The following is a 15,385-nucleotide window of genomic DNA, read 5'->3' on the forward strand; positions in this document are numbered from 1 at the left end:
TATAAACTGAGTAGAAATGACTGTAACTTGTGTAACATTCTATTCCTTCAACTAAAAACACAACGCACCACACTTAAAATTGTCAAGAATTTCCTGATGTTCATGGGCTTTTGATTTTGTTCAGTCTCGTGCATACTCTTTAAAATAAATGCCAAATTGCCAATGGCTGCAGGTGAGAGGCAGGGAAGACAAAGGCATTAGCTAAACTATGACCTTATATTGATGTATAAAGTAAAAGCAGGGCTTGGATATAAGAAATAAGAGAAAAATTGGAAAAAAAAGGATTTAATTTATTTTACAATATTACAAATGATAAAACAGTAACACCCAATTGCTCTACATAAACAATAGGAAAACAGTGTTGAACAGAATGAATTTGACAGAATAAACCTCAGCTTTCATTTCCACAAATTATATAAGAAATATTCAGTAGCAATTATTCTGTGCAGCAATGCTATCTTTGTAAACTTTTTTTCCTGCTATATACATTTGAACCACTTGTGCTTTTGCCTACACAAAGAAACCATGTCTATTAAAAGGTGCTACTTAAATGGGAGACACAGGGCCTGAAGCCACAAGCTGAAAACTGCAATTCAAATACATTGCCAGCATGAAGACTTTTTTTTTTAATTTTAAAGTTTTCTTTTTATTTAAGATTCCGACAGACTAGACCCTTATTGTAACTCTAGGTATGAGCAACACACAATTCAGTTATAAAGTAGATACCTCTTAAAGCAGGTTAGTAACTGAAGTCTCAAAAGGACTTCTTCATTCTAAAGTGGTCTTATCTCCAGGGTGCTTCACAGTGCGGCCCTGAAGATGTTAGCATAACACAAGTCTAGTGTGTGTATATTTCAGACTCAGTGTGTATACACACAAACACACATATATAGCATTGTATATATGCATCACACATGTCTATTTGTACTATATAGATATATCTATAGCACATATATAATAAAATATCTATTTCTAGGTGGTCTTTATTTGGATTTTCTTTCATTAAATACTAGTACAAGCAATATCCTCCCCTCACTCAATCTTTAAAACATTGGTATATGGATCATGTCTCTTGGGGAAATTTCACACCTGTAGAGGTAACTAATTCTATTTAACTCTTCCTACACCCCTTCCACAATTATAGCTACTTCCAACAATAACCACGTGAAAACAACTCTTTTATGAACCAAATACCACATTGTGTGCATTGTGACTGACTCGCTCAATCAGAAATAAATTATTTTGTTCACCCTTTTCCTGTGTAGTAGCTTAATAACTAGTTGGTATGTACACTACCCATAACATATAGAAGGCAGCTATGCTCACCACTATACCACCAATGCAAACATAGCGTCATTGAAATAAATTGCTTCTATAAGCGTATATGTAGAAATTCCCGTTAGCAATTGATACACACTTCATATGATACACAATACATAAATACATTTGAATGCTCAGCACCTTCCGATAGAAAAACTTCCACAATAATTTCAGCAGTCCTTTGGGCTGAATAATTAATTAGAATTGCCCAGAAAATCTGTTACTGATTCTTATTTTTTTATTCTAGCAACTTAATATTAATAATAGAACAAGCTGGGTGATAATGATGAACAGGTTTCCATGGCCTACTCATGTCAACAGCACAGTAACAACCATGTTCTCTGAAGGACAGGAACCTTTTTTTTACAATCAGCTGCCTGAGCATTGCCAGGTACTGGGTTAAATCATAACAAAGAAATAAAAAACTAAAGCCGTGAACATATAATAGTACAAAAGAAAAAAAGCAAGTATTTCAAGTATGCATTTATAATTAGATCTTATCATGATCCCTTTTGCCCCCTTATTGGTTAAATCTCAGTGATTTTCTTATTCTTGCTGTCAGCTCTCAGTCATCTCCTTGCCCCATTAAGGCCACAGTAGATCTTGAATCGGGAGGCATGGATGGAAAGGTTTACGATAGGGAATGAAATGATCATGTACAGTTTGTATGCTTTGAACACTTGATGCCTTAATTGAATTCATTCTTGAGTATTGAAAGCTCCCTGAGATGAACAAAAGTAGTCTCAGTTGATACTGAAGCCCTTTTTTATATGCCAAACATTTTCAGAACTGGGCAACGTATTTAGAGAACAGAAAGCATAGGGTAACAAAGCAAGGTGAAGCTAAAAAGGCACTACTCAATGCATCTATGAAATAAACTTCAATGCACAGAACAGTGAATGGCTGGGACGCTTTTGCTGTGGCCTTAAAATTGTTTAAATACATTTGTCTAAAATGCAGTAAAAATGGCAAGGTACTTTGCTGATGCTTTTTAGGACATACTTTAAATAAGTTCTGAGGTTAATTTTACATACAAATTTTGACTTCAAAATTTCTATAGAATTCAATTAAGGACTACTCAAACAACTTATTCACAAATGGTGGAAATTAAGATTCTATAAACCACCTACCTATTTTTGATTTATTAAGTCCATCAGATTTTTAACTTTACATTCATAACATGTGCCTAATTTTTTTTAAAATTCCCTAAAGAGATTAATGACAAAAGTACGTATGTTCTATCCATTTGTAGCTAAGCATCTCCTTTATTTTATTTTGTTTTCTTAGAGACACATGAATTCTCAGAAAATATAGTCTCCCATATCACACAGTTCTAACATATTTTTAAATATAATACCATATATCATTAATATATTAAGAACTGTACTGAGAATATCTTTTTTCGTGATTTCATATACATTCCCCATGCTATTTATTCTTTTTTTTTCAGAGTGTCTTCTCTAAAAAACAAAGCATACATACTCTGCGTGCTATTCTTCTTTCTTCAGACTGCCTTGCCTAAAAAACAAGAAGTCAACTGAGTTGTTTCAGACCAAGAGTAGAAGTGGAAACAGAGCACTTCTGCTTTCAAAAGAAACAAGTTACCATCAGAATCACCGACCAGCGTAGCACGCGTTACCAGTAAACAGGTCTACTGGTCAATTCTGTTACATGCTCACACATCCTAACTCACTTTATTAATAACTTCATGTGCTTCTTTGAAAACATACTAATATGATAACATTGAATAAATTTAACCCCAGAAAAAAATGTTGGTCAATTTAATTCATTCAAAGTGCAAAATACTGACATACAGTTCCATTGTTAAACCTATTAAAATGAATCATCTCTGTAATGGAAGCAACACTCATTAGTTATTTCTGCACTGAGAAAACTTATGCTATAAAGAGCAGGCCAATCTTTCTATTTGAATAGGGGGATATATCAAATAACTGGAAGTCACATTTCATCCCTATCAGGCAAACATTTATTGTTAAAGGGCAAAGTGCTTCCACAAAATTATTATGAAATGTAAACACCATGGAAGTCTTCCTTCAAATAAAAATAAAGTTTGAGTTTTGAAAATTGAAAATATCTAGAGAGAGCTTTCACATTAACAGAATAACACAGTAATATATTATTTCCATGAAAGGAAAATGGTTTGTCGTGTAGAAACATCAGTATAATCTTTGGTACCAAAAGTACATTTTTTTTCAGCTAATATTATACCACCTTAGGTGACATAGAACATCTTTTCTTTAGAATGGTTCAAGATTACTTAATGGTACAGTTTAGCTGGTACTTTCTATACCACTGGAAAAACATCTGGAGGTTTAGAGTTGTGCAAAATAAAACTTTTTTTACAAAGTCATTGTGTGACTGCTCTTTAAAAATTTAAGAAGTTTAAAAATGACCACATGGAGGTTATTTATCTCATTCATATTTGTCTTAGAAAGGATTTCTAAACACCCCAAACCAAAAGAGATTCCAGACAAAAAAACAGAAACGTAAAATTCATGATCAGACTCAGAGTCCTGACTGAAGGCATTTACTTGAGTTGTTTAATCTTGTGTATTTCGCTGCTCAGTTTCCATCTTCATATCTGCTGACAAGGATGGTTAATTTCCCCAAGGGCTGAGTTATGTTCCCGCTGTTCCTCTTCTCATGTGCTTGGCATCGCAGAGGCAGCCCGACAGTGACGAACATCTTTGTTTCAGTAACTAAGGACAAGTGCATTGTTGGATCTTGTAAACACTACTGATTATACATTCAAACTGTGTTCTTCGTGGAAGTGGCACTTACTAGGACCCTTGAAGTCAACATATTTAAATTTTAGAGCACTTCACAGGTATTTCATCAGCTGGTAGTGGATTTCTCATGAATGTCCTTGATCACCTTTCAGGTAATTGGTGGATGCTGAAACCCAGTCGTGTTTTGGATCCTATTTTCAGATCTTAGGAAGCATCTTCAGAAAAGAAGTGCATATTCAGTTTGTCTGTTTTCAAATGTGCTTTATTGCTTTACACACTTCCCTGTTGTCAGTTTCAGAGCTCCTCTATTGTGTAGCACATTTAAGGTTTTGAATTCTAATGGCATTCTGTGAGGACTTGCATTAGAAAAGTACCTATATTTTAAGTCATCATAGTAATGATATTTGACCGCTTTTCCATTCAAATCCTTAGGGAAAGGCCAGAATCCATACAGGTGAATTTCATCACAGAATCTTGTGGCAAGTGTATACATGAGGAGACCTGTACTAGGTCTTTTGATGGGAACTTTGTTTGTCAGCCAGTAACTGGAAAAAACAACAGCACACACACACACAGAAAAGATAATTTAGAGAAACATACAACATAGACTATATCAAATATACTATGAAGAATTAAAGTAAATGAAATTTGAAAAGTATCTTTATAAATAATACACAAAAGATTACTGAAGAAATATATTTATAAGCATTTAGAATACTAATATATTTATTTTATTATATTGCTAATTTTTGAGGTCATATAGTTAGCCAGGGTACCTGAAATGTAGGTAAATATTGTTGTGTGATCTTGTATTAAAATAAATTAGTAGCAAACATTTATATACAGACTGGAATCTTCTCAGAAAGTGTTAAATATGTTGAGAAAGGTATAGTAAGTGGGCAGTGACTAAGTAATCTCCTGGATAAAGAGAATTTGAAACGATGCTTATAGTTTTTCAAAACCTCATATTTAACTTAAAAACCCAAATAAATAAATGCTTTACCTGCATTATACTAATTTACTTCTTCAACTTCAATTGTCCAAGTCATATATTATCAAGGCTAATTAAAAACATTGCCTCAACCCACAGAAGAACAACATAAAACATATATTTGCAACTAATTCACCATTTATGCAGTTTAACATTTTGTAAAATTGGTAAAATATATGTCAGTGCTAATAAGTATTTTATACTCTTCATTTTAAAAGGCACTAAAATACTCCAAAATGTTATGACCCATCATTGTTGCCACCCTTGGTTCCTTTGAAAAGCATGCAAACTCAGAAGTTAATCAGCACCTCGGTATGGAAGGGGGCTTCCAATAGTTCTTGAGATATTCATCATCTTACGTGTAACCTGCTGAAAGAGTACGGGTACCGATGTCCCCCTACTTTCAAAGTTGTCCAATAATAAATTGCCTGTTTTTAAAATATGTGTGTTAATTAATATCTCCTATTTGAGGAAATATATTTCTGCCATCCAGATGTAAGGGGGAAATTATTAGATTTTGGTCACAGTTGTATTTAAATGCTTGGCTTAGATTTTTATATATTATTATTTCCATTTAAAAAATAATTCATGAAGCTTTTCAGGGAAGAGCAAATAGATTTAGACTATTGAATATGAAAAAAAACCCACAAAATTTTATTTTACTTTATTTGATGGATACATAGTGGATTTTCAAACCTCACTCCAACATCTCAAACAGGAAAAGGAAATACACTTTGCCATTATTGTTCCTTTTTTTTCCTTTGTACCCCTCTTTAAGCCAGAAGTGACCTTTTACATTTTTATTTTTCTTGGGGTGAGGGCCACATGCTGAACGTGTTAAGCAATGTGAAATGCATCACTGACCTTTTGTTATTACAAGTGTTTTAAGAAAGCTTATCCTTCAATAAAGAAGGTTCATAAGGAATTTACAGAGAAGAACATCTAAACATTGTTTCACAACCCAAAGGTAGCTGAATGAGCAAAAACTACACAATGCATATTGGTAACACCATGAGGGAACCCAGCCGTTGATTCCATGCCTACAGTTTGAATACATTGAAGAAGCTGGTTCAGCCTGCAGTTGGTGGTTGTACGTATATTTGAATACATTAAAAACAAAAACAAAACTGTACACTTAAAAAAATTGATTATTTCCATCAGGGAGTGCCAATGATTTGGAATAATTTGGCAGTATGAAGGTCATGCTAAATTATGTGTTTTAATCTTATTCTAAGATGAGAAAAAAAATAACTACCAGGCAATAATATAATGTTATATTATTTGTATAGGAATGAAAGATCACATTAAATATGACTCCATGGGTACATTATAAATAGATGCTTTTCATTCCTTAATTCTGGTGAGATACGCAGGGATCCACTTAAATATGGTTGGTCATAGACAAAATACCAAAGCAACTCCTATATGTAATACAAATAAGCAACTCTAATGTTAGAAATGCTGAAGGCAAAATTATTGGCCTATTTCAAAATAATGTCAGAGGTGAACAATCACTCAACATTTTTAGATGCAGGCACCTTATAAGATAGCACAGACAGTTAGTGAGGTTGACCTCTTACCCCCAAGTACCTGACATCTAAATGCAGATCAGACAAATGAACATTATGGAAGGTCAGCACATCCAGAAAAACATAATAGAAAAATATAATTCTTGAGATAATCGTCAATTCACTGTGACTTCAGTGAGGAATTTATGGAGCAAATTAATGTTTTAACTTTTTAATAGGTAGGATATACCTAGAATATTAATTAATTAATATTAATAAAAATTGTGTTCTGAAAACTAAATTCTGATCACAAAGCATCTTATCTATATAATAAATGCCTAAGCGACCATTACAGTGGAACGACCAGAACGACCGGTTGCTATGATGCGCACTGACCATAGGGGGCAGACTCTCAATGTAGGAGATGCCTCCTGGTGGTCAGTGTGCTCCCACAGGGGGAGCACCACTCAGCCAAAAGCCGGGTTCACGGCAGTGCTAAGGAGCAGTAAGCCAAGGAGTAAGGAGCCTGCTGCTAAGAAGCATCAAGCCAAGCGGTAAGGAGCGAGCATGTGGGCAGTAAGGAGTGAGAGATCCCAGGTTGTAAGAGGGATGTCCTCCTGCCGGCTTAGGCCCCATCCCTCTGGTAGGCGGACATCCCCCAAGCAGTCCCGGACTATGAGAGGGTGTAGGTTGGGCTGAGGGACACTCCTCCGCCCCTCCCCCCGAGTGCCTGAGTTTGATGCACCTGACCTCTAGTCTATATATATAAGGACCCATGATGTGCATTGACCACCAGGGGGTAGATGCTCAACACAGGAGCTGCCAAGCTGTGGTGACTTTGCATCTGCAGTTCTTCCGTGACACACCAGAACCAGAGAGGAGGGAGCCTGACTCTGGGGTGTGTCACTCAAAAAACACCCTCTCACAATCTGGGACCCCTCGGGGGATGTTGGAGAGCTGGTTTAGGCCTGATCCTCGAGGGCCAGGCCTAGGGACCCCACCAGTGCGCGAGTGTGTGCACCGGGCCTCTAGTTTGTAAATAATGGGTAGAGATACTTTAGAAACTTCCTGTATTCTCATCTATGCCATTAAAATAATACTGGTATTAATAAACTTTCCTTTAGAAATGCTAACAGAAGGAGAAATTAAGCTTTGTAATGTTTGGCTTGTAACAATTTGAATAATCCAAAGAAATATAAATTACTCATTTTTCAGGACATTAAACACACACACACACACACACACACACACACACACAAAATAAATGCACTTATCCTATTGAATTCTAAAACAAACAAACAAAAAAAAACACACAAGAAAACAGACCTTAATAAATGATATCAACATGCAACAGATAAAAAAACAAAAAATCCTTAAAGCAGGTCAAGAACTAAAGTCATAGTAATAACATTTTGTGAAATTAAAAAACGTAATAGCTATCAAATACAGTAAGAGTCTACTATGTGCTTATGAAAAATCTAACCTTGTGCTTGAAACTGTATAGGCCAACCTAAATGATCAGGATTCAGCATTTGTCCATAAACAAATTCCACATGTGAAAATAACAAAAATAATATTCTTTTAAAATTCTATTAGCATTATCAGATAATTTTGGTCAACTTTATAATCCAAAGCCCAGAGAACAATTTTAAAAACCATATTTGAAAGTATCTGCTTATTTACAAGCTGACATTTAAAAACTATAAGTTTGTTGTGAGGAGTTTATACAAAAAATAGAATATTAAGTTTTTAATCTTATTTAGGACAAAATTGACTAAAAAGCTGCATTGATAAAATAATGCACTATTCACATTCTAATTCAGTACAAGCTGTTCTAAGTTTTGTCTCAAAATCTTATCTGTTGTAGCTTAAAATTTATCACTGTTTTCAAATCAGGAAATCATCTAGTTTCCATGTATGTATTTATTTTTATAAATAAATTATTTTTTAATTTATAGAGTGAAGGCTTCATATAGAAAACTTGAAGAAAAAAGAAATGAATGAAAAAGAAGAATATTACTTATAATACATCACATAGCGATAATAGCTGCTATAATGTGAGGCACCCTTTTGTTTCTCTGACAGTTTTAGATATTAAAATGTATTATAATCATTCATAGATACACATGGGATAATTTTCATCAGCCAGGCTGTTTTATTTCAGATACGATTAACTCCCTCTCTTCCTTACTTTCTGCTTTATTTCAATATTGTAATACTCTGTCTATATGAAACCAACTCACTTTTATGTGTAAATGGAATATTTCTTCTTCTTCTTCTTCTTTAAATAGATTCAATCATCTCATTACTTCCCAGTATGAAAGCTCTGTTCTTGCTAAGCAAGGTGCCTTATGTACTGTTCCTCCAACATATCAGTCCCATTATTTCAGAGGAACTCAACACTTACTAGTAGGATGCCTTTACCCACAAATCAGTGTGCTATAGAAGGCCATGTGTATGGTCACAACATGCCATGGGTGTGAATCTGTGATATATTGCTTTTAAGTCCTTGGGACAACTACTTTTATTTCCTTGGACATTGGTTAATAATATTGAACCTACCAGCCTGTTATGATCATGTAAAAGAGATAGTAAGTGTGGAAGAACATAGTATAAAATTTGACAAATAGTACGTAGTATTAGTTGAATTTCATCAGGTCCCATAACAACCCATTCTTCAATCCTACTCACATATCCCACTTCTCTCTTGGCACCTTCTGTAACTACATACTGGCTGGACAATTGGAGGTATGTAATTTAACCTCAATGGGCATGTTTCCTTAGCTGAGAAACAGAAACATTTGATTGTATGGCTTTAGGCTTTTCTCTATTTGCTGTTTCAAATTTTCTCTCCCCATGAAACTGAACATGCCCTGACACTTTTAGTCTTGTTCTGCTTCCTCTTCCTTATGCTGCTCTCTTTACCTTTTTTCAGGTTTTAATATATTGCAAAGCAAAAGAGTTACTCAAAAAATGCTTGATATTAAAGCCAGCAATATGTTAGATTTTATGTCATAATGAAATTAGATAATGACCACTTGATGAGCCAAATTATGTGATTATTTCAAACAACCAATAATTTAGAAGTAATATACTGGAGACAGTTCATACTCAACATGTTGGCAAATAATTTTTATTTAAACAAATAAGTCTAAATGTTTACAAGTAATAAAATATTCTCCTTCATAAAATATTATTATCCTTCCAACAACTGAGCATAAAAATTTCTAGATGAATCTGAATAAAAAGTATGGAATCTTACTGTGCCAACAGTTTTTAACTTGGTATTATATTACTTGCAAAATTTCCATTTGTGAGCCCAGGAATTCTTTTGTCTGGAATGTGAGATGAAGCACATAGCATAGTGCACTCTGAGTTCAGAAGAGTCTTCTTGATTTCTCCTCCTATGTTTAAACTTTCCACAACTAAGCTTTGTGCTCGGTTCCATAGGAAGATTCTGTTAAGGGAATAATATGGCTTCTGGTTCTAAAACATGTGTGAACATATGAGACATTATAAAAGAATTCGCTTTCTATAATTCATTGCCCCAAATCTACACCCCACCTCCCAAACGTTTATTCTTTTATAATACCTGAATAATTTATAAGAATTTTCAGGGATTCTGTTCTACATATTTGTCAATATGCTGTTTCATTCTTTGGAGTAATCTATGTGTAGGGGCTATATAAAATAAAACTTAAAGCGGTCATCCTGGGCATGCCAAACTAGAACATCTCTTGTATTTTGCTTTCAACTAGTCCTTTCATGTCTCCCCAGTCTGCAGTATGCAACATAACATGAATTCATTTTTTAAAAGTGCATAAAACTTAATTTTGTTTGAAAACTTTTGGTAAAGTTAATGATATTTCTTTTTAAAGATTATGAAATGATTTGTCTTGCCACAAAAGTAAGGTTGGTGATCATTCTTTAAAAAAATAGAACTTCCAGTACTGTACATCCTGAGAATAATTCAGTCCACCATGAATTAATTCATCCTTATATTATTCCAGGGAAGCAAACAGTGATCTTATATCTTCTTCTTGTGTGAGGAAACAAAAAGACGGGCATATTTTATGTGATGTGGCAAGCTAGGAGTAAACCCAAGAGTAAAAAACACAAGCAATCTATTGAAAAGTAGCAAAGAGAATAATAATTTACTGAGTATCCATAATGGGCCAGAGATAGCGTTAAGAGCTTTATGTATGCTGTTGTTTTTTTCTTCACTTAATATCCACCACAAACCTATGAATTGATATTATTTCACATATGAGGAAACCAGGCTTGGGAAGGTTATATAACCAGTTTAAGATCATGGAAATTGTAGATGATGGAACCAAGATTTAAGCCCACATCTATCTGACTATAACAGTTTCACTTTTAACAAAAAGGAATTGATTTCTTTAGTTTTCAAGATCATTCAGCTTGAAATAGCAAGTCCCGGGGAATCGTTTCCACACTGAGTTCACATGTATCACGTGAACGTATCATGTTTTGGTGATTAACAGTCAGCTGTTAGTGATGTTTTACACACAAAGGTTTTTGGGTTTTTTGTTTTATTCAATGGGAAGTAAGAGCTGACCAATATACAGGACCCACTTTTCCAAAGTACATTCTCAAAAGTATTTAAATCAGAAGAGGATTTTGTAGTTTCAATATATAACTTACTTAACCACATTGCAAATGCCAAAGGCAGTGACACTGTATCAAAGGGTGGGGATTTCCATGCAGATTTAAAAAGTATTTTCAAGTCTCATGAAAATGAAAGCAGGAATGTGTAACCTCAAGAGGTCAATCTGTCAATATTTCTTATCTGTGAGCCTTTTGTATACAGAGGTCTGTATTATGTAGGTGATAAAAAGAAAACAAAATTCTTTCTGCAGAGGCCTTTGCAATCTACAAACAGAAAATATTTATCCACCTTTCTAAGCCTAATTCATCAGAGGCACAGAGGAATTATGGCATGGGGAAAAGAATAGGAATAATACCTTAGCCCCAATAATCTCTATTTTCTGTTTGGTAGCTGTTAATGTTATTTGATGTCCTCTATAGAAATCCAGACTTTGACCTTAGCTCTGAATTTCATTCTTTTTCTTTTTATTTAGCCAGGTCCATAGTCAGTTTATGTGAAGATGCAGTGTTAAGAAATTTTTGATCTACCTAAACTATGTTGGTTTTGCCAAGTGTCTCATATTTTATCAGTGAACATATAACTCTAATTACTGCAATAGTTATTCTACTTGAAACTCAGTTTCAAAGTACTTTCACATGGACTTATAAAATTCTGTTATATATGATATAGTATATATATTAGCATTCCTACTTCACAGAAGGAACAGTTAATAGCTTAAGAAGTAAAATAACTTGCCCAATTTTGCTCAACCAGTGCATTGTGCATGGGTATGTTGGTAAATGTTTAATAGCAGACACTGATTAGGGGAGACAGTTACAGATCTGCAGCATTGGCCAATTTCCGTGGTGTAAATATTCCCATCACAGCTAATTTCAGGCTTCTAACCTGACATCAGTGAAAACTGAGATGGAAAGAGATGACATAATCAGTTCTTGCAAGCCAGCTCCAGTACACCACTGACTGCAGAAAAGACATAGAAAATATTCCTCCTAACCTATAGCTCCATAAGATTTGTACAAGAAAATTCAAAGTTAGAAAAAGTGCCTTTGAGAAATTTCCAGGTAGTTGTTTATTTTTTCCCTGTTTGTAAAGAGAGAAGATGGGGGAATAACTTGCATATCTGTAAAGATAACTTCACTACATACTTATACAGAAGTTTAACATTATTTATCTATACTAATAATAGAGGAATATGCAAATTGTCTGGCACCTCGTCACAGTAATGACTGATCAGTAGGCTGTGTGCACAGCAAACTTGGGTGGGTGGGGACTTGCAACGTCAGGGGTGGGGCCATGGCGGGGCCTCCACACGCCTGTGCCAGGGGAGGGCTGATCAGCAGCCATTGCGGCTGCTGCAGGCCTGGAGAGAGAGAGGCAGGGCTTGATCAGCAGCCGCAGTGAGGATATCCTCAGGGAGGATAAACAAAAAAGAAAAAGAAAGAAAGAAAGAAAGAAAGAAAGAAAGAGAAAGAAAGAAAGAAAGAAAGAAAGAAAGAAAGAAAAAAGAAAGAAAGAAAGGAAGGAAGGAAGGAAGGAAGGAAGGAAGGAAGGAAGGAAGGAAGGAGGGAGGGAGGGAGGGAGGGAGGGAGGGAGGGAGGGAGGGAGGGAGGGAAGGAAGGAAGGAAGGAAGGAAGGAAAGAAGGAAGGAAAGAAGGAAGAAAGAAAGGAAGGAAGGTAGGTAGGTCATAGCCTATGAAAGAGACATCTTGAAAATGCCTAAATAAAGTTGTCATTCTTTTGTGGTGAAGGGACTGGAGTCTATGTTGATGAAAACACCTTGGCGGCTACAAGGGCCGAGGGCCAGCAGTTGCAGCGGCCAGCAGTGTCAGTGGCAGCAGCAGTGGGGTGATGGTGGCGGCACCTTCCCCTGATCAGCCTAGTGGCCTCCCGCAAAGGGAGGCCAGACTGCAGCTTAGGCCCGCTCCCCCCAGGGGTAATGGGCCTAAGCTGTCAGTAGGACATCTTCTGAGGACTCTCGGACTGTGAGAGGGGGCAGGCTGGGCTGAGGGACCCCCCGGCCCTCAGTGTATGAATTTTTGTGCACCGGGCCTCTAGTCTATATAATAAAAGCCTAAGCAACTGTTACAGTGGAATGACCAGAACAACTGGTTGCTATGATGCACACTGACCACCAGGGGGCATACACTCAACGCAGGAGCTGCTCCTGGTGGTCAGTGTGCTCCCACAGGGGGTGTGCCACTCAGGCAGAAGTGGGGCTCATGGCTGGCGAGTGCAGCGGGGCTCACGGTGGCGAGTTGCGGGAACCTCTCCTGCCTCCGTGGCAGTGCTAAGGAGCAGCAAGCAGAGCAGTAAGGAGCAGTGAGCAGGTGGGTGGTAAGGAGTGAGGGGTCTTGGACTGCGAGAGGGCACAGGCCAGGCTGAGGAACCCGCTTTCCCCAGTGCATTAATTTCGTGCACCAGGCCTCTACTTATGTAATAAAATAGAAAGATAAATCTATTCCATCTCATGGTATTTTAGCACAGTGCTGGATACAAAATAACTACTAATGACTGTTTATTTAAATTCTTCTTGCTGGCATTTTGGAGATTTGTAGTGTTAAAAAAGTGGAGCACCCTCATGGCTTGGAAATGTCTGAGTGACAATATTTAATAGTGGGAAAGCCCTAAAAAAGTGGCAGTCTTGGCTAGGCTGTACCTTTAGCTAACTATGTGATCTTGGGCAAACCCCTTAAACTTAGTCAGTTGCACATTATTAACCAATAAAATCAGATTCTTAATATGGTTTCTACCACATATAAAACTGTCATTTATAAAAGGTCACAGTAATCTGAATTTGGATTGAGGAACATGAAAGTTCATCCAGTTGTATTAGTAGTCTAAACTTTATGTTTTGCTTGCAGTTATTAACTACTAATACTTTTATGATATGTGATCTGAAATAACATGCAGCATTTCCCTTCAATAACATTATGGAGCTGTTTGATAAAATCACCCCTGCTGAACAGTTTAACATCATTTCTAATTTTCTATACTTTTAACTAGAGGTCATAAAATTGACTTACAAATTCATAATAAATTGATTTTTGATTCTCTAAAAATTATAAACCTATTCACTATAATTTCAAACATAAAACCAATGGGAGAGAATGATACCATATAGGAAAATGGAATTTTGTTGAGACGTGAGAACAATTAAACAAAAATAAACAGAGGAATTCTTTAGACTTTATTTATCATGTCAGAAACCTGAATAAATTTAAAAGGACTACACCAAAAGAACATCATGTTAGTTAGATTTATGTGAAGGGGAATTTAAAAATAATTATAGTACATTAATGAATTCTAACCATTTTGAGACTTCTTAAAGTTAAAGCTTAAAAACTTGAACTGGTACATGGAGGTTATGGCAAAAATATAACGTGGATGTAAAGCCACAGGTTTTAATAAGCTTCTCTTTTAACCAAATTAAATTCTGAAAGATAACTGAAATTGATAATGTAAACTGTCAGAATGAGGAAGTGGTGACATTCAAATGGTGAAATATAAGCAACATAGAAGCGGGATGGTTTTGAAGCATGATGAAGGAGTTAAATGAGGTTAATCCTTTTGTACTATCTTTCTAATGAGGTTAGATTGCTTTTTGAAAATCAATAATTATGAAAAATCTTACATTTTTCTTATTAAAATTAAAAGGAAGCAATAAAATCATTTATCATAAGACATGGAGTCCTACAGAAAAAGAAATAAGAATTAAAATCAACTAGGGTAGATAATCCCAAAACCTAGCAAAAAAAAATGGGTCATATACTGGAAGATGAAAATGATAGTGGTATTTTACCCATGCAAATGTTTCCTTTACATAAACATTTAGTCCAAGGAAACACTTAGAGATTACATTTCCACATCCCCAGCCAACCTAAGAACAGTTTCCCAATAAAAGTCCATTTTACTATAATAATAAAATGTAAACAACTCTTCTAATGGTCTGATGATCTTATTTATGCTTGATTTGGGCTATTTTCAAGTGTATATGTTTAGTTTACGTTAATAAGTCAGGTTACATTAACCTTCCTGATAGGAATTGTACTAAAACCTATTTCAGAAGGAATAAGGACCGAAAATGTTATCGCTAATCCATTCAGTAGTGTAGAATGCTTGCTAGCAAAGTGTACAAGTATCAGCCAAAGATCAGAGTTCTCAAAGCGAAGTAATGAAATAAAAAAGA

At 35.5% G+C, this 15,385-nt stretch overlaps 1 protein-coding gene across 2 annotated transcripts in view; it reads right to left on the reverse strand.

Moving 5' to 3' along the window:
• Positions 1-269: 269 nt before the first annotated feature.
• Positions 270-15,385, reverse strand: part of ST8SIA4 (ST8 alpha-N-acetyl-neuraminide alpha-2,8-sialyltransferase 4) — a 91,819-nt gene continuing 76,703 nt past the window's right edge. The window contains exons 5-6 of one of the 2 annotated variants that reach the window (XR_004967443.1): positions 3,873-4,615; positions 270-2,838 (exon numbers count right to left, since the gene is read on the reverse strand). Coding sequence is in view for 1 of the 2 variants with exons in the window: in XM_036308435.1 (XP_036164328.1) it covers positions 4,333-4,615 (283 nt within the window). In the remaining variant the exon portion in view is untranslated. Of the gene's footprint in view, positions 4,616-15,385 lie in introns of both variants that reach the window. The other variant, XM_036308435.1, reaches the window with a different exon arrangement.

This window comes from Myotis myotis, unplaced genomic scaffold (genome assembly GCF_014108235.1).
Source record: "Myotis myotis isolate mMyoMyo1 unplaced genomic scaffold, mMyoMyo1.p scaffold_m19_p_5, whole genome shotgun sequence".
In the NCBI taxonomy this organism is placed as follows: Eukaryota; Metazoa; Chordata; class Mammalia; order Chiroptera; family Vespertilionidae; genus Myotis; species Myotis myotis.